Source organism: Hippopotamus amphibius, chromosome 4 (assembly GCF_030028045.1).
Source record: "Hippopotamus amphibius kiboko isolate mHipAmp2 chromosome 4, mHipAmp2.hap2, whole genome shotgun sequence".
NCBI lineage: Eukaryota > Metazoa > Chordata > Mammalia > Artiodactyla > Hippopotamidae > Hippopotamus > Hippopotamus amphibius.
The window spans coordinates 7257804-7282460 of NC_080189.1; the positions used below are offsets into that span (position 1 = coordinate 7257804).

The 24657-nt window shown below is 41.8% G+C and overlaps 1 protein-coding gene across 15 annotated transcripts; it reads left to right on the forward strand.

Annotated features, from left to right (window-relative positions):
* Nucleotides 1-1666: 1666 nt before the first annotated feature.
* On the forward strand, nucleotides 1667-16958 carry ZNF786 (zinc finger protein 786). Of its 15 annotated transcripts, XM_057733826.1 has the most exons (7): nucleotides 2280-2303; nucleotides 3721-3767; nucleotides 8388-8514; nucleotides 10251-10297; nucleotides 13009-13060; nucleotides 13345-13497; nucleotides 14699-16958. In XM_057733826.1, the coding sequence occupies exons 3-7, from the start codon at nucleotides 8481-8483 to the stop codon at nucleotides 16522-16524; spliced, it is 2112 nt and encodes a 703-aa protein (XP_057589809.1). In that variant the 5' UTR covers nucleotides 2280-2303; nucleotides 3721-3767; nucleotides 8388-8480; the 3' UTR covers nucleotides 16525-16958. The 15 variants fall into 15 exon arrangements, with proteins under 15 accessions (XP_057589805.1, XP_057589806.1, XP_057589807.1 ...); XM_057733822.1 differs by lacking the exons at nucleotides 2280-2303; nucleotides 3721-3767 and adding an exon at nucleotides 1667-1805; XM_057733824.1 differs by lacking the exon at nucleotides 3721-3767 and having other exon boundaries at nucleotides 1686-2303.
* The last annotated feature ends 7699 nt before the right edge of the window (nucleotides 16959-24657 follow it).

Here is a 24657-nt window from a genome sequence, read left to right on the forward strand (position 1 = left end):
GTCTGCTTCTGTTTTGCTATATACATTCATTTATTTTATTTTTTAGAATCCACATATGAGTGATAGCGTAGAGTATTTGTCCTTGTCTGACATTTCACTAAGCATGACTCTGCTTCAATTCTAAATGATAATCTTGCTGTGTAGAGTATCCTAGGTTGCAGGTTTTTCCCTTTCAGCAAAGTTTTAAATCTTAATCTAATTTAATGTATTGATCTATCCTTTGCACTTTGTACTTTTTGTATCTTAAGCCTATGTGTATGAAAATATTCAAGCAGTATTATTTATGGCCACAAATTTTTTTTAACTGTCTGTAAATATTTCATACTACCCTACCTGTTAGGTGCTTATTTGTGTTTCCAAACATTCATTTGTTGAAGTTCTGACCTCAGGTACCTCAGAATGTGACTATATTTCAAGATAGGGCCTTTAAAGAGGTAATTAAGGTAAAATGAGGTCTCATAGGTGGGCCCTAATCTAATGTGACTGGTATTCTTATAAGAGGAGATTGGGACCCAGAACACCCAGACTGGGGGGACAACCATGGGAGGACAGGGAGAAGGCAGCCATCTGCAAGCCAAGGAGAGACTTCAGAGGAAACCAACCCTGCTGACACCTTGATCTTGAACTTCTGGCCTCCAGAACTGTGAGAAAATTAATTTCTGTTGTTTAACCTGCCTAGTCCATGGTACTTTGTTATAGCAGCCCTAGCAGATTAATACACTACCTTAAATTACAGCCATTTAAGAGTATAATTCTGAGATTATGAGAAACATGGAAAACTTTGATATAAGTGGAAAACAAAAGAAAAAAACAAAAAAATTGTGTGTCTTTGAACCGTGTAAAAAGTACATGTCTTTGGGCAGAGATTGGAAGTCTATAGGAAACAATAGAATACCAGAGTTATGGACAACTTTCACTTCTTTTAAAATTTGCTTTATTGTTGTTAAATTGTATTTTGTTCATTAAGAAAACCTTTAAGGTAGGGATAGCAATTACATATATCTAAGCAGCTCAACCATACTGGCTGATGAAGAGTGAAAGGCAGAGTAAATTTAAGATCCTTTTCATATTTAGGTTATAGACCATTTCTTAGATTTTACAGACTATGAGTCATGTTCCTAACTTAAGTCCATGGGGTCAGCGATGCCATGCCTCTGCCTGACTTCCTGAGGATGAATACCCAGCCTCCTTACCCTTGGCTGGACAATTCTGATAGGTGGTCTGCACCCTCTGAGTCCCCAGCAGGATGGACTCCCAGGTGCCCACAGAGGGGACCTGCTCGTTAATGCCCCTTGAGTTCTCATCTCCCTCACTTGATTCCTGGGATAACCTCACAGATGACCCCTTGAACCTAATCCTTGGCTGGGGTCGGCTTTGGGGAGGAATCAAACTCCTGCACTACTTTTCATTGTCTCCATCTCAGTAAAGAGTGAGTCTCCTATCCATCGATTTGCAGTTGACAGTGCATTTCCCCCCTCTCCGTCCGCGTCTCTCTCCCCCTGCTGGGACCCCCAAGAGAGTGCGAGGATCTGTCACCCCCAGGCGGATGAGGCTTGCGACTGGTGCCTGGTGGGAACAGCGCGGGCTGCTCCCACGGGCGGCGCTCGCTCCTCCCGGCTGCAGGGGGCGCTGTTGGGGCGGAGCGGCCGCGAGTCCCAGCGTGCACCGCGACTGGGCTGGGCCTGGGGGTCGGGGTGGAGAGCTAGGCCGCTGCGGGGAGGTGCCGCAGGCGGGACGCCTGTCTTGGCGGTAGCCCGGTCCGGGGCCGGGTGGGACCGCGAGGGCCCATGGCCGAGCCGGCTCCGGTAAGAAGGGCTCCTCCGCGCGGACGCCCGGTTCCGGCTCGGCGGGCCAGCATCCTGGGGCCCTCTCGGGGCGGAGGCGGACGGGTGGGGCATGGTCTGAGGGTCGCTTTATGCGCCTGGTGTGGGGTCTGGACCCTGGACGGAGCCGGGGACCGCTGCTCCTGGGGCTCGTCCGTGGCCAAAGCCCTAATCCAAGCCGAGCGTGGAACTGGAGAGTCTGGGCGGTGGGCACCCGTGCGTGACGAGGGCGGACGAGGGAAGGGATCAAAATTGATGTGGGGCCGGCGATGAGGGTTATAGTTCAACTACTTTTATATTATAGTTACGGAATTTAGAACAAGTGTTTTAAAAGATTTAAGATTCTGAGTGATTGAAAAGATGGTTGGCAGGGGCTTAAATGTTAGAATTTAGCGCTAACGTATTGAAGTTTGTGTTGAGTGTAAAAAGGAAGGAGGACACGTTGGAAGGAATAGAAGCGCTTAAAGAAACCTAAGTAAGGTACACATTATTTGATTATTTAGTGTTTTGTTGAAATTGAGGCTTTATGTTTTTCTGTATTTTATAAACTTACTTATTGAGCATTTTTGCAAATTACTAAATGAATTCATGAGATCATTACTTTTAAGATACTGTTAAAAATCTCAGCAAAACAAAAAGTTAAAAAATAAAAAAAGACGAAAAAAACTGAAGAAGTGAAATAAAAAGCAATCTCAGCAAAAAACTATAATTCCTAGGACTAAATATGCAAAAGCTATGCAATACCTTTATACCAAAAATTATAAATGCAGGCATATCTCAGGGATATTTTGGGTTTGGTTCTAGGCTACTGCAATAAAGCAAATATCACAGTAAAGGAAGTTATTTATTTATTTATTTTGGTTTCCCAGTGCATATAAAAGTTAAGTTTACACTATACTATAGTCTATTAAGTGTAAAGTAGCATTATGTCTTAAAAAGCAATGTATAAACCTTAATTAAAAATACTCTATTGGGCTTCCCTGGTGTTGCAGTGGTTGAGAATCCACCTGCCAATGCAGGGGACACGGGTTCAATCCCTGGTCCGGGAAGATCCCACATGCTGCAGGGCAGCTGAGTCCGTGCGCGGCAACTACTGAGCCTGTGCTCTGGAGCCCTTGAGCCACAACTATTGAGCCTGTGCGCCGCAACTACTGAAGTCCATGTGCCTGGGGCCCGTGCTCTGCAACAAGAGAAGCCACCACAGTGAGAAACTCACGCACCGTAATGAAGAGTAGCCCGTGCTCGCCACAACTAGAGAAAGCCCATGCAGCAACGAAGACCCAATGCAGCCAATAAATACATTTAGTAAAAAAAAAAAATACTCTTTTGGGACATCCCTAGTGGTCCAGTGGTTAAGACTTTGCGCTTCCATTGCAGGGGGTATGGGTTCAATCCCTTGTCAGGGAACGAAGATCCCACATGCTGCATGGCAGGCCTAACAAATAAAATAATGGTGTAGTTTTTTTAAATTAAAAAAAGATTAAGAAATACTCTGGCTAAAAATGCTATCATCTGAGCCTCCAGGAAGCTGTAATCTTTTTGCTGGTGGAGGATCTTGCTTCATGTTGATGGCTGCTGACTGATCAGGGTGGTGGTTGCTGCAGGTTGGCATGGCTGTGGCAATTTCTTAAAATAAGACCACAGTGCAATTTGCTGAATGGAATGACTCTTCCTTTCAAGAATGATTTCTCTGTAGCCTGCAATGCTATTTAGTAGCATTTTACCCACAGTAGCACTTCTTTCAAAATTGGAGTCAGTCCTCTTGAATCCTGCCACGGTTTTATCAACCAAGTTTATGTAATATTCTAAATCCTTTGTTGTCATTTCAACAATCTAAATGGCACGTTCAGCAGGAGTGGATTCCATCTCAAGAAACACACTGTCTTTGCTCGTCCAGGAGAAGCACCTCCTCATCTCAACGTTTTATCGTGAGATTGCCACCAGGTTTGTGGTACTTTGTCATAGCAGCCCTAGGAATCTAATTCATAGTGTTGGGACAACTGATCTTTCCATTTGGAAAAAAAGCACTAAGGTAGATCACTGCTGTATACCACAAAAAACTTACGTTCCAAATAAATTAAAAATCTAAACATGAAAAGTAAAACTTAAGCCTTTTGGGAAGAAATGTAGGACATCTTCATAATCTTGGTGTAGAAAAAAATTTCTTAAGCCACAAAGGGCAAAATGAACTAAGAAAAATTGATATATTTGCATTATAATTGAAAATTTTATGTACAGTATAAGACACCATAAGTAAAAATAAAAGGTAAGAGATACACTAGGAGAAAGTATTTGTAAACTAATGTAGTCAACAATTAATCAATACACAAATTATATAAAGAAATCTTAGAAATGAAAGGACAGATGACCCAGTAAAAAATATAGGCAAAAGATATGAACAGGCAGTTCACAGAACTAAAAATAAATGGTCAATGGATAAAACAATGAGTTAAAAATTGTGACATTCAGACAATGGAACACTATACAAAATTAAATCAGTTCTATGTATATCAAGATGGACGTATCTCAAAATGTTGCATGAAGAATGCAAGTTGCAGTATAATGAAGCATTTGTGTATAAAAGACGAAGCAATACTGTATATTATTTATAGGTACATATATGTATTTTAAAATTAAAAAACATGAACTGAAAAGTTACCACGTGCATCATCATGTTTGCTTCTCAGAAGGGAGGAGAATAGGACTGAGGGTAAGGATAAGATTGAAGAGGGGGCTGAGGGAACTTGAGTTTCATCTGTCACATTCTATTTCTTTAGAAGGCAATCTGAAGAAAAAATGTTAAATTTGTCAAATCAGTGGTAAATACTCAGATGCTTGTTATAATGTACTTTGTAATTTTTTGGATCTTTCAAACTTCTGAAGATTAAAGAAATAAACAGTGAAGGCTTTTTGAGCATTTTTGGAAAACATTTTAAAAGTAATGAATTTAATCAAAAGAGAAAAATAAATATATTTAACACTGAAATTAAAACATGCATTCAGTTCTGCTATCATACATTATATGCATTTCTAAAAATCACAGTGCAATGCAAAATCAGGGAGTAAAAACCACAGAGTTTATGGGAGAAATGGTGTTAGGCACACAACACTCTAAAAGTTTGTCAGTGTCAAGTTAAAAAGAAAAAATAGAAGCATAATAAAAACAACACAGTTTTATGTGTGTTAAATGATTAAGAAATAATTACCTTCAAAATGATCTGAAATTTGCTTGTGGAAGTGGGGGTAAGAAGGGATGGAGGGCTTCTAAGCTATGCACTAAAACTACTGTGCTCTAGAGCGTGCCAGCCACAACTATCGAGCCCATGCACTGCAACTACTGAAGCCCTCGCGCTTAGAGCCTGTGCTCTGCAACAAGAGAAGCCACCACAATAAGAACCCCACGCACCACAACCAAGAGTAGGCCCCGCTCTTCACAACTAGAGAGAGCCTCTGAGCAGCAACCAAGACCCAATGCAGTCAAAAATAATTAATTAATTAAATTTTAAAAAAGAAGGGGTGCAGCTTGTGAGTTATTGTGAAGTAGTGTAAGGAACATTATCTGAAATCAGATGGAACGTTGTAATACCAGGTGTGGCTAGGTGGGGCTCACCACAGGGTAATCTGAGGCAGCTGGTAGATGCTTGAAGGGTATGCATGTTGTGTGCTTTGTATATTCCTACTCAGTTCAGTTCTCATAAGCAGCAACAAGAATTCTAAAATCTCTGGGAATGAATCTGTCAAGAATTACATAAGATCTATATGAAGAAAACAATAAATTTTACTAAAGAAAATTAAAAATCTAGATAAATAAAAGATGTGTTTCTGGATGGGAAGATCCCATAATTTAGAGACCCAGTTCTCTCAAAATTAATTCATATATTTAGTATATTCCTATCAGAATCCCAATAGAATTTATACAAATTTGATAAAATATTTTCCTGTTTATTTAGAAGAGAAAAAAGGAAAGTCAAGATAGTTTCCTTTAAAAAAATGATCAAGGTGGTGGTAGATGGCCATATCCTCTTAAATAGCAAATCATTTGATAAAACTATAAGAATTAAACAGTCCACCAGTGGAGCAAAAATGTAACCTAGTATAAATGGAAAACTAGTTTATGAAAAAGTGATCCAAATCAATGGTAAAAGAATAGAGTAGTCAATAGGTTTTGTGACAATTGAATATCTCTTTGGGCAAAGAATTATGTCCCTTCTTGTTATAATATACAGAAATAAGTACCAGATGGAAAAAGATTTTATTCTAATAAACAAAGCCATAAAAAATGTTATGATGAATTCAGAATATCTTTCATATTTTTAGAATAGGGAAAGTCTTCCAAATTAAGGTACTAAACCCTGAAGCCACAGAAGAGGTTCTAATAAGTACAACTCTATGAGAAAATAACAGTGTATATAATTTGAAAAGAGATGGAGAAGTTATCTTTGAGAATTATGATTGTTCCCACCAAAAACTTAATACTATTAGAACTGATAAACAAATATGGTACATTAATTGGATATAAAATAAGTTTACAAAAATCAATTTTTAAAAAATACTAGTAGTAATGACTTGAAGTGGCAGGGGTGGTCCCATTTATAACTGTTGGGAAAACTACATAATACCAGAAATAAAGTTAAATAAAAAAGATTCAGAACATTTATGAGGAAAATCATTAAGTTTATTAAAGGATAGAAGCAAGATCAAATAAATGAAGTGGTAGAGCATGTTCCTAGAGGAGCTTAGTGTCTCCTAAATACACATATAAATTCAATGTAATTAAAATTGAATCCCAATGCACTTTTTTAAAGTGGACAAAATTATTCTAGAGTTTAGAAGGAAGAATAAATATTCCAGAAATTCACAGCAGTAGCTTGGCAGAGAATGGGCATGGGGGGAGACTTATCGCATAGGTACTGTAATCAGATACACACAGATAGTATAACAGAATATACATTAATGTATATTAATGCATTAATTAAATATGAATCTTCACATACATATGAAAATCTAATATATGCAAAGGGTGAAGGTCAGGGTTTTAATATAAGGTGAAAGAATGGTGCATTTATTAGTGTTCTGTGATTGGCTGTCCATATGTACATAAAGATGCCAATATCGTATGTAGAATTAAACTGCAAATCTAAACATAAAATCAGTAGAATATTTGTATAATTTTTTGATTGTGACAAATACTAAAAATGAAAGTAAAAGCTGGAAACAATAGGGAAAAGACTCAGGTTTTAACTAAATAAAAAGGTCAAAATGTTCTCTTTTGGCAGAAAAAGTCAAAATACAAATGACAAACTAGAAGAAAATGTTTGTTAACTAGTCAAAGGATTATTAACCCTAATGTAAGAAAGTTAATTCAGGGACTTCCTAGGTGGCGCAGTGGTTAAGAATCTGCCTGTCAATGCAGGGGACACGGGTTCCATCCCTGGTCCAGGAAGATTCCACATGCTGAGGAGCACCCGAGTGCCACAGCTACTGAAGCCTGAGTGCCTAGAGCCCATGCTCCACAACAAGAGAAGCCACCGAAATGAGAAGCCCACGCATCGCAACAAAGAGTAGCCCCCACTCACCACAGCTAGAGAAAGCCTGCATGCAGCAACGAAGACAATGCAGACAAAACAAATAAATTAAAAAAAAAAAGTTAATTCAGTGGTGGTCCAGTGGTTAGGACTCTGCGCTTCCACTGCAGGGGGCCCAGGTTCCATCCCTGGTTAGGGAGCTAAGATCCCACAAGCTATACAGCACAGCCAAAAAAAATAAAACAATGAAATACATTTTTTTTCACCTATCAGGTTGGCCAATAAACAAACAATAAGGTTTAAGAACATCCTGTGCTGGCAAAGTTGTAAAGAAATGTCTCTTCTTATTAGCAAGGGTAAAAATGCTAGATTCCTTTTGGAAGGCAGTCTAGTGGTATCTTGTAAGCTGAAGATGTTTCTATCCTTTGATTTAGCAGTTCTCCTTTTTAGCCTTTTCCTGCAGAAGTAAAACCACAAATATATAAGGAAGCATATCAGAGCATTGCTGGTAATTTATAAAGGAAATGGAAACAATATATGTGTCATCAGTGGGGTATGTGTACCCATGGAATATAATGCAATTTACACAAAAACAATTTTGCCTATATAAATTGACCCGGAAAGATGACATATTAAGTGAAAGAAGTTACACAGTGATTTGTTCCCATTTTTGTTTAAAAAAAGAAGAAAAATGAAAGAGTTCCATGCTATACATATGCATACGTAGTTGGAACAAGCATAGAGAAACAAGTGGAAGGGATGGTCATTGTCACCAACAGAACCACTTGATGTGAGTCGGGAAAGGAGCAGTTCCCAAGGAAGAAGCTGCCTAACAGACAAAAACACTGTCCACTACAAAACTCTTTTTTTTTTCTTTAAGAACTTTTATTGAGATACAATTGACATACAATAAACTGCATATATTTAAAGTGTACGATTTGATTTTTTTTTCTTATTAGTAAACTACAAAACAAATTGATGAAAAGGAACTGGAGTTTTGAAGCAATTATGACTGTTTGTATTATGTCTATAATTTCAGTTACCTCTGACATTTGAGGATGTGGCTGTTTATTTCTCGGAGCAAGAATGGAGGAATCTAGAGGCATGGCAGAAGGAGCTTTACAAGCAAGTAATGAGAACCAATTATGAGATTCTTGTTTCTCTAGGTAAGAAGTGTTTAACTCTGTGGGTAAGGCACACAGGGTCCTGTTAGGGGTCTCAGTCACTAGATACTCCTGTTTGTCAGGTAGCCAGATTTCTCAGAAATTAACTTAGGCATTTTTACCCAGGATCTTTTGTTAGTATCTGTAAGCATCGCTAATCCTTACTCAAGGGTAGACATTGCTACATGAGAATATTGTGACAGCATGTAATGTAAGGTGGTCAGAGATGACTAAATATATGTCAGGGCTTTTAATCATGTATACTCACAGGTTGCCATGATTTTCCACCTGGGCACATACCTTGCCCATATCCATAAAGTACCCCATATATCTTTAACCTAGGATGTTCCTGCCGGTCAACTTTTACAGTGGTGTCCATATGCCTCAAAAAAGCTGATGTTAATTTTCCCTGCGATGAGCTTTCAGAAGGCTATACACTCAGGTGTTTTAACTGCAGTTGTTTCTGCAAGCTTATGGTAATGGGGTTCTTTTTAGTCTTTTTGTTTACTTGGTCCTTACATTTTATTATTAAATATGATTTTTAAAAAATCAGTCTCTTACAATAATGTTCCAATCTTGAGCCTCCCCCTTGCCCTTGCTCAACATTTGTAAGGTATTTTATACTCAGCAAAGATATTTTTTGCTTTGTAAATCTGGTGCTATGTTATCCATTTCTTCTATGCATTCAATAAATATATTAATGAGTAAAAAAAAAAAAAAAAAAAAAAAAAATCAGTCTCTTTGGAAAAGCAGCAAATTGAATGATAAAAGTCTCTTGCTTCTTTCTCACCCCCCACTCAGTTAGTTCCCCAAAGGCAACCACTTTAATCATTTCTGTTTTAGTTTTTACTGTGGTTTCCTTCAGTCTGTCGTGCTTACATGTATATTTCTTGGTTTATCAAGTTTAGGCAGTATTAACTCCTTACTAGGAAAATTAGGGTTTCACTCACACTGTCTCTCTTCTATATCTATGTTCCATTTCTTCTAAAATTTTGATCGTTTTTTTTAAACTTAAAAAAAAACTTTTTATTATATATGTTACATATACTTCTTTCCAATTTGTTATATATCGTGTATATATATATATGGTGGTGGTTGTTGTTTTACCTTTTGGCTGCACCCCGTAGCGCATGGGATCCTAATTCCCCAACCAGGGATCAAATGCGCACCCCCTGCATTGGCAACACAGAGTCTTAATCACTGGACTGCCAGGGGAGCCCCTGATAGTTTTTTATTGTTTTGTTTTTGGTTTTTTGGCCATGCCGTATGATATGTGGGATGCAAGATCTTAGTTCCCCAACCAGGAATTGAACCTGTGCCCCCTGCAGTAGAAGCATGGAGTCTTAACCACTGGACCATCAGGGAAGTCCCCCTGATAGTTTTTTAATGCCACTGTTGGCCACCTTTATAATTTAAATAATAAAGTTCTAGATCATGTTTCATGAACTTTATATCTCTTGATTCTGTTAGCCTATAAAAATAAGGTAATTAGTTCTCCTATAGTCCCTCCACTTCTCTTGCTAGCATCTGACAGCCATACCACTTCTTATATATTGCAGTGTTTCTAATAATTATATTCTGTTCCATTACCTTAAGTTTTCCAGTCTCTATAGAGTGTCTCTAAAACATTAATACAAGACATTACATTATTTTTATTGTTACTAAAGAACCAATTAAAGCAATTGAATCTATAGAGAAAGAAAAATAATCCTGTCATGAACCCTGTGCCACCCAAAAAGAGTGTTCCAAGCATCAAGATCAAATGGATGTGAAGTGGTGTATCATTGTGAGTTTGATTTGCATTTCCTTAATGGCTAATCATGTTGAGCATCTTTTCATTTGTGTATCTTCTTTGGAGAAATGTCTATTCAATTACTTTGCCCATTTTTAAAGTGGGCTATTTGTCTTTTTATTGTTGGGTTACAAGAGTTCTCTATTTGTTCTGAATACTGAACCCTTATCAGATATATGATTTGCAGATATTTTCTGTTTCTTAGGTTGCCTGTTCCCTTTTTGATGGTGTCCTTTGAAGCACAAAAGTTTTACATTTTATGAATTCTGGTTTATTTTTTCTTTTGTTGCTTGAGCTTTTGGTGTCATATGTAAGAAGCCATTGCTTAATCTGAAGTCACAGAGATCCACTCCTATGTTTTCTTCTAAGAGTTTTATAGGGGCTTCCTAGGTGGTGCAGTGGTTAAGAATCCGCCTGCCAATGCAGGGGACACAGGTTCGAGCCCTGGTCCAGGAAGATCCCACATGCTGCAGAGCAACTAAGCCTGTGAGCCACAACTATTGGGCCCATGTGCTGCAACTGCTGAAGCCCACGTGCCTAGAGCCTGTGCTCCACAACAAGAGAAGCCACAGCAATGAGGAGCCCGCACACCACAATGAAGAGTAGCCCCCACTCGCCACAACTGAAGAAAGCTGGCGCACAGCAAAAAAAGACCCAATACAATCAATAAAATACATAAATAAATAAATAAATTTATAAAAAAAAAAGAGTTTTATAGTTTTAGTGCATATATTTAGGTCTTTTTCTTAAAGATTTATTTTATTATTTATTTATTTTTGGCTGTGTTGGGTCTTCATTGCTGTGCACAGGCCCTCTCCAGTTGTGGCGAGCGGTGGCCACTCTTCGTTGCGGTGCACTGGTCTCTCAGGTGCGCCAGTTTCTCATTGCGGTGACTTCTCTTGTTGCAGAGCACAGGCTCTAGGTGCGTGGGCTTCAGTAGTTGTGGCTCATGGGCTCTAGAGTGCAGGCTCAGCATTTGTGGCACGTGGGCTTAGTTGCTCTGGAGCATGTGGGATCCTCCTGGCCCAGGGAGTGAACCCATGTCCCCTGCACTGGCAGGCGGATTCTTAAGCACTGTGCCACCAGGGAGGCCCATATTTAGGTCTTTGATCCTTTTTTTTTTCCTTCTTTGATCCATTTTGAGTTAATTTTTTTACATGGTGTGATATAGGGATTTTTTGCTTAAGGATATCCAGTTGTCCCAATACCATTTGTTGAACACTGTTCTTTTCCCCACTGAATTATCTTGGCACCCTTTTGGAAAACCAATTGACCATAAATGTCAGAGTTTATTTCTGGATTCTCAAGTCTGTTTCATTGATCTATATGTCCAGCCTTACAGCAGTACCACACTGTTTTAATTACCATTGCTTTAGTATCAGTTTGTCAATTTCTGCCAAAAAAGAATAAAAAAAAGGCTGATAGGATTTGGGGAGTATTGTCATCTTAACAATACCAAGTCTTCCAATTCATGAACATGGGATATCATTTTGTTTATTTAGGACTTTTTTTTAGGAGTTTTAAAATTAGTTTCAACATTTTATGATTATTATTGTGCAACTCTTATGTTTCTTTTGTTAAATTTATTCCTAAGTATTTTACTCTTTTTGATGTTCTCATAAATGGACTTGTTTCCTTAATATTTTTTGAAAAACACTTTTATTTTGAAAGATGCTGAGAGTTCAATCCAGATGAAGACTGAGAATAGGTGTATGGATTTATTTTTTTTATTAATTTTTATTGGAGTATAGTTGCTTTACAATGTTGTATTAGTTCCTGCTGTACAGCAAAGTGAATCAGCTATATATATACATATGTCCCCTCTTTTTTAGGTTTCCTTCCAATTTAGGTCACCACAGAGCACTGAGTAGAGTTCCCTGTGTTATACACTAGGTTCTCATTAGTTATTTATTTCATATATAGTGGTGTATATATGTCAATCCCAACCTCCCAGTTCATCCCACCCTCCCTTCCCCCCTTGGTATCCATATGTTTATTCTCTATGTCTGTGTCTCTACTTCCACTTTGCAAATAAGCTCATCTGTACCATTTTTCTAGATTCCACATAAAAGTGATTTATACCTGTTTTAGGTGTATATGGATTTAAATAAAAGATAGTGATTCCTTTTTTCTTGAGAGCAACCTTGGAATTCTTTTGGGGTTGAAGTCAGAGTTCAGAAGGCTAATGAGGAATCTAGAATCAAGTCTCCACGTGTACTACGCCACTCTGACATTCTATCCCTAAAATCCCTAAGCGTTGCCCAGCTTACCCTCTCTCTGATCTGGACCATCTACTAGTCTCCCTTTAGCAGTCCACGAAGCATATTTTTGGTTCTATTAAATATATATATTATTTTTTTGACATACAATAAACTGCATATATTTAAAGTGTACAATTTGATATTTTTTATTAGTAATATAAATATATATATTATTGAAAGAAAGTTTTACTTGAAAATACACAGAGTAAACATTTTTTACAGGGAAATGGGAATCTTGTAACTATTTTAATTTATTCATTTCATTCATTGCAACCCCTTCTATTCTAGCAGAACTCAACTGTGTTTTAGGTTGTGCACTGTCAGAGGAAGTACTCAGAATATTTTAGCTGAAGCTACCTACTTTGAATATTTTAGCTTAAGCTATCTACTTTGTCCTAGGACAATCATTCCAGTCCTTATTTTCAATTACCCCTTTTTCCCAAGATATCTCCAGTTGTCTCAAGGGTTGTCCCACCGTTCTCAAAGCACGCTACAGGTGAGTTTTAAGAAACCTATGACAAAATGCAACATTGCTAGATGTATTGGGACCCAGATAAAATCAAACACACAACTCATCTAACAGGTCCAGGTAGATTAGGAACCACTGTTATAATGTGTGGGCAGTTCTGCTTTTCTTTGTGTAAACCTATAATCTATTTTTTAACATCTCTTCTCATACATTTTCCCAGGAGTAAATTTGAGAAATTTAAAAGTAACTCATTGTGCTTTAAATTTAGTGCTCAAGGAAACCAAACTACCCTGTCTGACTTCTCTGTACAGATGATGGACTTCCCAAACCAGAACTAATATCCTGGCTTGAACAGGGGAGAGACCTCTTCAGGAACTGGGGAGAATCACAGAAATCAGGAAACATAATTTGCTCCTGTGCTGATATGCATTTGGATCCAGTTATTGAGGGACAGTTGTTTGGGGGTGAGTATTAAGAAATCAGGGCCCTGTCCTTAAGTCATCACTTTCAGGTTTCTTAGTTCCAATTCTCTGACCTTGACTTCCTGTTTGACTGGACTGAGGCTTAACATCTGGTATATTCTAGAGAAAGGCAGTAAAGAATAGTAGTTAGGATTGTGGGTTCTGGATCCTGAGTCTGAGTCCTGCCTTTTCCAGTGACCTTGCACAAGTTATTCAACCTCTTAGTATTTCAATTCCTGACCTATAAAATGAAGATAATAAAAGTACCTACATTATAGGATTAAAAGGGTTAATGTATATAAACTGTTACAATGATACCTGGCAACACAGTAAGAGTTCAACAAATATGAGCTATTCTCAGTAGTAGGTGGGGGAAAAATCAGACTCCTCTTTTGTTTCTTGTCATGATGGGAGAGCATGAGAGTTTTGAGAATCGGTATTCTTAAGAGTCAGTATTAACTCAAGTATGGAAAGAGAAAGTCAAATGGGAGCATCATTCCAAGAAATCTTGCCAATAGTTTATTTAGTTTTCAGCTGCTTCTTTCAGGAGAGTAAGAGAGTTTTCTTCACAAATTATTTCACTTTTTACTGTTATCAATTCTTCCAAGAACCCTTTTTACAAGGTTGGTAGGAATTGGGGTGAGGAGGGAGGAACAGCTGGTCTAGGACAGCTCCTGGAATATATGGAACCATAGTGTTAGCAAGGGCCAGTCAGTAAACTGCTGTCATTGTTTTTTGACTCCAGGAATGTGGTCCTGAGGTCATAATAATGGTGAACATTTACAGAGAACATGCAGCATGCCAGGCCCACGCTACGCCCTTTACACACATTAACTCATACAGTTCTCACAACAATCTTATGTATTACCGTTTCCATTTCTACTGGAGAAGGAACTGAAGCCAGAGACAAAGGCTGTACGGTGGACAGATGGGATTCGAATCCAGTTTGATTCCAGAGCTTAGGCCCTACATTTGTGACTATATGTCCTCTTTTCAATATTATTCTAAGATAGGTCTGTTCAGTTTAGTTTCAGCAGACTCATCAAACCCCTGGTCATGAAACTGACTCCCACTGAAAGGAGCTGCTGGTTTAACTCAGCTGAGGCTGGGCTTCTGGGCCACCTCAGGTCACCGCTACTGGCCACATAAGGCTCACTCATGCCATAGGCTGGGATACTGACTGAATTTTTGTTTTCAATTTCAGGAAGCCAACAAGCTGTGAAATCAGGAGAAGCTCATTGCCATTTCCAAGTAGATCCTCTTCAGAGCCAGTGTTCCTCTGAACGCTTATTAGGAAAAAGTGAAGATGTTTCCTTCAGGCCTGACCGAGTCGTCGCCCTCCTGAACCCACGCAGAGATGATACTCGGGCTCTCGTTCCAGTCGTCCACAGCTCCAGGGAACCCACCCAAAGTGACAGAATCACAAGTCCCAGGACTCTGGGTCTCCCAGGCTTCCAGGAAACCTCCTCCGGGGAGGGCCCCCCGCACCCTTGCCCCGTCTGCGGGGAAAGCTTTTGGAAGAAGAACCACTTAGAGCAGCACCAGGGGAGCCTCTCGAAGGACCCGGCCTGGAAGCAATTCAGCAAACAATCCGAGGCTCGACAGTCGCGGAGCGACCCTCGGGGCCAGAGGCGCTTCCGCTGCCCGGAATGCGGGCGGGGCTTCCGCCGGAAGTCGTGTTTGCTCAGCCCACTGGCCGTTCTTTTCGCAGAGGGCCCGCTGTGGGGCCCGGAGTGTGACACGTGCGGCCACCACCCCCCGCGCCCGGAGGCGAGGCTTTCCCTGTGCCCCGACTGCAATGAGAGCGGCCCCCGGAGCCCGCCCGGCGCGGAGAAGCCAGGCTCCCGGAGAGAGCGCGCCGGGGCCGCCTCCAAGAAGGCGGAGCACCAGCACGCGCCGTCGGGAGAGAAGGCGGGCCTGCGCCCCGCTGACGAGGAGCGCGCGGAGGCTCTCGAGCCCGAGCTTGGCGGCGGCCCCGGCGGGCAGAGGCCGTCCTCCGGCGGCACGTGCGGGCCCGCCGGCCACACCCGCGCGCACGGCGCGGAGCGGCCGTTCCCGTGCGACGTGTGCGGCCAGGCCTTCCGCCAGCGCGGGCGGCTGCGCCTCCGCCGGCGGCTGCCCTCGGACGAGCGGCCCTTCGCGTGCGCGGAGTGCGGCCCAGGCTTCCGGCTGAGCAGCCGGCTGCGGCTCGGCGGCGAGAGGCCGCTCTCCTGCGGGGAATGCGGCCGCGACTTCGCCCACCCGTGCAAGCTGCGCGAGCACCTGCGGGTGCACAGCGGCGAGCGGCCCTTCGGCTGCCCCGAGTGCGGCAAGAGCTTTCGCCTGAAGGGCATCCTGAAGGCGCACGAGCGCACGCACAGCCGCGAGCGGCCCTTCCAGTGCGCCGAGTGCGGCAAGGGCTTCACGCGGCCGTCCAAGCTGGCCGAGCACTTCCGCGTGCACAGCGGCGAGCGGCCCTTCGGCTGCCCCGACTGCGGCCGCCGCTTCCGTCTCAAGGGGCAGCTGCGGAGCCACCAGCGCCTGCACACAGGCGAGAGGCCCTTCCCGTGCCCCGACTGCGGCAAGAGCTACCGCGTGAAGGCCGACATGAAGGCGCACCGGCTGCTGCACGGCGGCCGCATGCCCTTCTCCTGCGACTGCGGCAAAGGCTTCGCCAAGCAGTCCAAGCTCGTGGAGCACGTCAGGACGCACACGGGCGAGAAGCCCTTTCAGTGCCCCCAGTGCGACAAGAGCTTCCGCCTGAAGGCGCAGCTGCTCAGCCACCAGGGCCTGCACACTGGGGAGAGGCCTTTCCGCTGCCCCGAGTGCGATAAAAACTTCCGGGAGAGGGGACACATGCTTCGGCACCAGCGCATCCACAGGCCCGACAGGCCGTTCTCCTGTGCGGACTGCGGTAAGGGCTTCATTTATAAGTCGAAACTGGCCGAACACGTCAGAGTGCACACGAAATCCTGTTGTGCCCCCAGTGAGCCTGACGTAAAGAAAAGGCTCAGCCAGCTGTTTGCGATGATCGAGGCCGACTGGAGTTGAGGCGCCCAAAGCGCTCAGCAGGGTCGGCGTTGCCTGGGAATCCGCAGCCACCGCAGCCTGACTCCAAACCTGGTAAGACAGGTTGAAGGAACAGAGCAAGAATGTAATAGGTGTATAAGAAACCACAGAGATTCTCTCATTTTATTATCCATTGATAAAAAATAGCTATTTGTTCTTCCCACCGTCTTAAGAGGTAATTTCCCCCCACGTGCTAATAAGCTAACTCGGAAATCCCAGCTTGAATTTAGACGGCAGGAAACCGCTCCAGTATTGTTCTCGAAGCTAAAAGGATGGGGTGACTGTTAAATGTTAACTCTTCTTTTTTTCATAGTATGATCGCAAAAAGGGGGTTTAACCCAGCGAATTTTGTTGCAGGCCTGATATGATATTGGGTTTGGTTTTGACTTATTTGAAGCTAACAGCAATAAAATGAGTTCTCCAAATCGTGGTTTGTCTATGTGAGTGCTGAAGCAGGTTCCGTAGCAATTATGCATGGTTACCTTTAAGGAAAAGCTGATAATTTAAGCAAAATTTGGTTAATCTGGGTTGAAAATAGAACTGAAGGTGCTAAGTTGTATGGGACTATAGTTTTGGTTTTTTAAATTGTTTTTAGTGAAGTATAATTGATTTACAATGTTTTAATTTCAGGTGTACAGCAAAGTGATTCAGATATACATACATGTATATCTTTTTTTTTTTTTCAGATTCTTTTCCCTTACAGGTTATTACAAAATACTGAATATGGTTCCCTGTACTATACAGTAGGTCCTTATCGATTATCTGTTTTGTGTATAGTATTCCAAACTCCTAATTTATCCCACTCCACCCCCCTGGGGTGGGGAGCAGCTAGAGCTTAGATAAGAGATTGGGACAGGAGGTAGATTTGGGAGTTCCAGAACACAGGTGCTGTTTGCAACTGACAGAGTGAATAAGATTCCTAAGAGTGACTTTCTAGGCAGGTGACTAAAGTCTGAGTTAAGACAAAATAACAAAGCTAAATAGCTTTATTAGGGAGCATGACAGGCAACAACAGTTTGGTCTAGAGAGTTTTCAAGCAAACGTTCAAAATAAACATAATACAAATAGAAGTCCAGGAAAATACCCCATTTGTTACACTAGGTTGTGTGAAGGTTGTGTAAGCACAGAATGTTTCTACCTCAGAGACAGAGTTGTACTCCTTCCAAAGAATTCCTGACTTTCAGAGGGTTCGTGTTTCATGTAAAAGAATGGCTGACCTAAAATTCTAGGACTGATAGAAAATGAGATGATGTCAGTAAACTGTAATAGACATAAACCAATGGTTCACAGATGATTTTCTCTGGAACACTAGCTCCAAAGATATTCTGGGGGGAAAAAATTACATTTCTGATTAGTTTAAATAAGTGAAACAGTTCCCCTCCTACACATACCAAGAGTCTATGACTCTATTCTGAGATATTTGACCTTTTTGACCTTGGGATTCCTTTTGGTCTCCCCCCCCCCCGCCCCCCGCCGGGAAAAAAGCCACTCTGATCTTGTGGATGTAGAGTTCTGCAGGACTCATTCCGGAAAATATTACTGAAGAGTAGTCCTGGCTCCAGCCAAGTAGCCCTTAGTCTAAGACTGAGAATATCGGGATAAAGGCCCTCAATTTTAGGTGACAAAACAGAACTTTAAGTCAGAATAAATTTTTAATTGGTTTTAGAGCACCCTTTTTTCTCATGTGATAGGACAATAACAAAGGTGACTTGATGGTATTAAGAGGTGATATGATTTAGGCAGGTTTATAATCAATAGACATACATGGCTATGTCGGCTTTGTTCCCAAGGCAGCCGACCTCACAGAACATGAGGAAAGAAGAGGCAATGGCCCTGCTGCAGATGAGGGCCTGTGTTGAGGGAACAGGAAGAGGAGGAGGATCCATGGTGGGGGAAGGGGAGGAAGAGGATGTGACAATGGCCAGTGTAGAGGCTTTGAGGGAGATAGAAGGCCAATATGTTCTCACATATTGCTTGTTATGATTGGAGGATCTCAGAGATAGTAAAAGAGTGTTTGAATTTTGTTAGAAACTGGAAGTGTTTTGGAGGAAGTTGAGAAAAAGGACACAACCCAACTAAACCCCACCACCCTAGGCTCTCCACACTACAAATGAAAAAGATACCAGAGTGGTGTTTGAAGGGGATTTCTGGGAAAGAAGATATTATAAGCACAAGTTTCTAAAATTTCTCTTCCTTTCCTGCACAAAATTCCTAAAAATAAAAGAAAAAAAAATCAACGCTGAGATATCCTGGTGAAATCCCTGAACTTCCAAAAAAAAGGAAAAAAAAAACAAAAAGAATCTTGTCACCTACAAAGGAAGAACTCTGACTGGTCCAACAGTGAAGATCATATTAAAGGGACAGAAAGGTTAAAAAAAAAAGTCCATTAAAGTCAAGAAGACAAGGTCTCTGCTGAGCCATTATTTAGCATTATGGAATATATCGTATTGTTGTGTACCTGGAACATCCAAGAGAATCAGCTAGGTAACTACTACAAGTGAGAAAAATGAGCCTATTCACAAAAGTCCAGTTACTGTCTTGATTCAAGATAGGAATTAAGCACACACTTACGTTTGTGTCTTCTGACTCTCAATATCCCATTGAAATTACAGTAAAGGGATTTTTCTTCAAAGGCTGTAAATCCACAGCAAAGATCAGAGTTCTGAGGAGACCATCACCAGATGAGAAATTTCAATAAATTTCAGAAAGTTATTAGAAGAATGGAATCTAATGAAGAGGATCAGAGGACTGAGCTGAGGTGGGGTATTGATTTGCTCAGAAGAAGCTCAACCCAGGGAGCCAGGCAGGAAGGAGGCCAGAAACCAGGGCATTAACTGAAAGTCTATACAGTGAATAGTCCAGCCCCATTCCATCCACTACCACTACCAACACCAGCAGCAGTAGAAAGTATGTCTGGCGGCTGGGTATTTGCCTTATATGGAAAAAAAGGAAATGAACAGCATCTGGGGATAGCTAGAGCAATATGGATGTTGTCTGAGATAAAAGCCCTCATTCTAGCATGACTCCTAAGCAGTCAGTCACCCTGGAGTAAACTCACACAAGACCCACCCATGGACATAAAGATCCTAATTGACTTGTCTACTGCTGCATTCTCAAATATGGACAGGCAAGATTATCAAACATTTGAAAAAAAACTTTTGTGTGAAAGGAATGACCAAGACAAGCAAGAGAAAAAGTATCCCAGAGAAACCATAGCCAATTCGGGAAGTAAAAGCCATATTTTAAAACCCCTAATGGGTCTTCCCTGGTGGTGCAGTGGTTAAGAATCTGCCTGCCAATACAGGGGACACAGGTTCAATCCCTGGTCCAGGAAGATCCCACATGCCGCGGACCAACTAAGTCCGTGAGCCACAACTACTGAGCCTGTGCTCTAGAGTCCGTGAGCCACAACTATTGAGCCCGTGTGCCATAACTACTGAAGCGTGCCTAAAGCCTCTGCTTCTCAACAAGAGAAGCCACGGCAGTGAGAATCCGGCGCACTGCAATGAAGAGGAGTCCCTGCTCACTGCAGCTAGAGAAAGCCCCTGTGCAGTAACACAGCCAGTAAACAAATTTATAAAAAAGTCTCTAATAAAAGTATTCAGAAAAATTGGAGAACGCTGTTTATATAAAACAATAACAATGTTATGAAAAAGGAAGCATCTGGAAACAAAAACAAATTCTAGGAAGTTAAGTGATTGCTAAAATAAAAACATCTCGGGCATTCCCTGGCGGTACAGTGGTTAGGACTCTGCACTTTCACTGCTGGGGCTCCAGGTTCAATCCCTGGTTGGGGAACTAAGATACTGCAAGCTGCATGATGCAGCCAAAAAAAAAAAAAAAAACCACCAGAACACACATACACACAAAAAGATCTCATAGTAGGATTACAGAAATCTGCCAGAAAACAGAACCAAGATCCAACAGGTAGAAAATAAGAGTAAATAGGAGAAATTGAATTGTGCAAATACTAGCCTCTGCCCACTTTTCTGTAGAAAAAAGCGTATCTGTACATATCTTAATCATAGATACATATATGATATAAAGGTAGCAAGGGAAGAAAGTGGGAAAAAGAAGCAAATAAAGGGAGAAAAGTACAATAGAAAGCCCCTCATATGATGTGATTACCTTTAGGCATCTCTATAAAAATGTGCATGTATGTGATTATAAGGAAATTTTGAAATTTTAAAAAGAAATATAAAAATGAAATATAAAACTCAGTCCTAAAGGAGGGCTGGACACTCATTTTAATTCTTTTTAGAATTTAATTTTAGATTTTTAAAATTCCAATCTCTAATATTTACAGAGAAGGAAACCAAAGCCACAGTCAGTGTCTCATCCACAGTCTCATGCCTAGTTAGTCGTGGGGCTGAGACTGTGCGGGTCTCCTGAGTCCAGGGCAGGGATCCTTCAACCACACTTAATTGGAAATCCAGGAAACGCATGTTCTGTGGATAAGAAATACTGCTTAAACAAACAAAACCAGCACAGCTACCTAAACCAGGGAAAGAAGATTACAGAGAAAGGAAACAGAGAAAACCACAAAGTTTAGACCAAGGGAGGTTATTAGCAGCATCTTGGAAGAGAGCAAAAAATTAATGAAAGGGATTCTTTGTTAAATAGGGAAGAAAAGTAATCAGAGTTAATGGAAACGCTTTATGATTTGGGGAACAAAGGATTATTTAGGAATAGAATAGAATCTTCTTTCTGACCAAATGTAATTCACTACCTAACTCTTGACCAAGATAGGTTTGGAGGGAGGTTTCCATCAACCTAAAATACAAAGTTTGGAGTTATTAAATCAAATAACCAAAAATCCAGAAACTTTTAGTTATAATTGACAAAGGGGAGCTTGTCAGCAGGAGTTTAAAATAAGTTGGGAACAAACCATCACTCTCATGGAAACTAGAGGGATTTTTAACTGTGACCTCACTGTATGAGAATAACCCCCCAGAAACCAGTGTGATTATATCCTGATGAGAATCGCCTGGTAAAACCTACAGAAAAAGATGCGCTCACCAAACAGGTAAACAAAGTAAGTTGTTGAGGGAAAGGCAACAGTTTCTATTTTGCCTGTTTGGTGTATCAAGGGAATAAAAAGACATCCACTTGGATGTCTAATAGACTTCTCAAAGACATTTCCAAAACCAAACTTCCAATTTTCCTCCTTTATCCTGTTCCTTCTGTAGTCTTTTCCATCTCAGTGAATGGAAACTCCACCGTCTAGTTTCTTAGGTAAAAAAATCTTGATATTGTCCTTGCCTTGTCTTTCTCAAAAATCTCACCTAATCCATCAACATGTCCTGACAATTTCATCTTAAAAATAAATCTAGAATCTTATGTCTTCTCACCACTTCTTCTAAGATCACCTGGCTCGAGCTGCCATCACCTGGTGCCTGATTGTTTCAATAGCCTCCTCACTGATCTTCCTGTTGCCACCCTGGCCTGCCCCACAGTCTGTTCTCCAGAGAGCAGCCAGAGTAATCCTTTATAAAAGTCAGATCATATTGTTTTCCTGCTCAAAACCTTCCTGCAGCTTCCTTTATTAGAAGCTAAAGCAAAGATGCAAGTGGAGTGGTTTAACAGATTTGTGAGTCTGGAGCTCAGAGGGGAGGTCTGAGAGAGAAACTTGGTTATCAGCATTAAATATTTAAATTCACTGGTATTGAGGTTACCTAGAGATCAAGGGTAGACAAAGAAGAGAATCCAGGACCAAGTCCTAAGTAACCCCAATAATTTGAGGGTCAACAGATTTCAAGAAGTAAGAGACCAAGAAGGAGAGAACAGTGAGGTGACAGGGATCCCATGAGAACATGGTGTCTCACTAGCCAAGCAAGGAGAGTATTCCAAGAAGCAGGTCAACAGAGATGAGCGCTGCTAAGGAGTACAATGAGAGCAGGGAAATGGTCAGTAGAATTGGCAACGTACAGATAAATGTTGACCTAATCAAGAACAGTTTCATTGGGAGCAGTTGGGGCAGAAAGGCAAAACTCAGTTGATTGGTGCAGGAGTGTGAATAAGGCATTGGAGACAGGCTACTTAGAAAACTCAAGTTTGAAAGAAGTTTGGTTATGAGGGGAGAAGAGTATTTTGCAGTAGCTGGAAAAGTTATTGATACTGGAGCATGTTTGCATGCTAATGGAGAAGGATTCTGAAAGGGGGAAATTGATGATGTTGAGAGGAAAGATAATAGAGGAAGTGGAGGAATTGGCTTTTGATGAGGGAGGCACATTTTCTCCACTGTAACTGGAGGATAGGAAAAGAGGAGAGGGAGTCTCTCTCCCTTTGAACTACCACCCTCTCCCCTTTAGTGTGCATTGTGTATCTGCATTATGTATACATTAACTAGATCCCCTTATAAGACACAGTAATGCCTACTCGCCAAAAAAACCTCACCCAGTTTCCTCCTGGCACCAGCAAGGTAACCCCTTAGGAGTTAATAGTCAATCCTGTAAGGGGTCACAATAACCCACTACTCGCCTGGTTGGACTATGTAAACTGTCAATACGGTACTTTGGTGTATGACCCTTTGTCTCAAAAACCTATATAACTGTGCTTTGACTTCTGATAGGTGGAACAGTCTTAAGAGCTTTCTGAAAGACTGTCTCCCCTGCAGCAATCCTCAGATTGGCTCACATAACATTGTCCGTATCTTTATGAGATTGACTATTAATTTTTTTCACTGACAGGAAGTTTGGAATACCAAAAATTGAAGCAGAAAAAGGCAACCTTACACATGATCCAATTCCCTGATTGATACGCCTATCAATTTTAGGTCCAACCTTGTGCAACCCTCAAGGAGGAAGGAGCTAGAGTTTAAATTCCAGTCCTCTCAGTTCAGAGAGCCTGGGAGATATGGACGCCTACTGGATGCACAGCGCTATGACGAGACGCCTCTGGAGACTCTTGGTTCCCCAGTTTGCAGGCGGCGCTGTGCGAGCCCAGTTCCCAGGATGCCCTGCGTGTCCCCATGGCAACGGCCGCCGCGGGGCGGGGCTGACGGGCGCAGGCCCCACCCCCGGGCAGCCAGCGGCGCAGCCTGGTCCTCCGCCGCAGCACCGAGGCGGCGCCGTCGGGGCATTTGGAAGGGATACCCCGCGTCCAGCCGAGGCCCGGAATCCGGCCGAGGGTCATCCCGGGGGCGGGCTCAAAGGCCGTGCCTCGGGTCTCGGGCTACGCAGGCTCTGCAAGTGTCACCAAGTGTGAGCGGTGACCTCTTGGCCCGGCAGAGGGGGCGGTCCGCTGTCGCGGGAAGAATAATCTGCCCGGGAGGGAGCCGGGCCGGGGCGGAGGCGCGGGCCGGGATGCTCGGAGTGACTGTGAAGTCTGCAGCCCTAGCCCAGCCGTCTAACCCGAGGTCGCTGTTGGAGTCCAGAGAGGGCCGTGCAGGGAAATCCGTGCTCTCAGCCCTGGGCACCAAGTTCCTCGAAGCAGAGCCTGACTTTTTTTTTTATCTTTGTTACCCCTGCAGTGTGTGACCCCAGTGGGCGCTCTACGAACATTTGTTGAATCAATGAATTAACCAATTAAAGAGTTCTACACATGGCCACTGAGTTTATAGTCAGACCAGGGTTTTCTGAGTGTTCCTGTTTCTCTGAAGCTCAGCTTGTGTGCTGGGAGTATTGTTAGTAAGTTACAGAATGGGAAAAAGAACAGGAAATTACCGCTGAGAAAAGGAAAAGAGTCCCATAGGGGGACATATAGTACAATACTAAATTGCAGTGATATGGACTGTTACTTTAACATGCAACTCTTTAGAAAATGATAATGATGGTTGCAACTCTTAGTTTCAAGTCTTTCAAAGATTCTCAGAGGTGACAGTAATTCAGTTTCCTGATACTTAGCTTAAATCAAAACAATGTTCCCCAAGAAACATGACAATTTCTTTTTTTTTTTTTAATTGGGGTATAGTTGTTTTACAATGTTGTGTTAGTTTCTACTGTACAGCGAAGTGGAGTTCCCTGTGCTATACAGCAGGTTCTCATTAGTTATCTATTTTATACATACTAGTGTATATATGTCAATCCCTATCTCCCAGTTCATCCCACCCACCCACCCCCCTTTCCCCACTTTGGTGTCCATACATTTGTTCTCTACATCTATGTCTCTATTTCT

Coding starts and splice junctions, on each gene's coding strand:
- ZNF786 (XM_057733822.1), top strand. Junction 8,515..10,250: donor TGAGATTCTTGTTTCTCTAG/GTAAGAAGTGTT, acceptor CCACCCAAAAAG/AGTGTTCCAAGCATCAAGAT. Junction 10,298..13,008: donor ATGTGAAGTGGTGTATCATT/GTGAGTTTGATT, acceptor CTTTTTCCCAAG/ATATCTCCAGTTGTCTCAAG.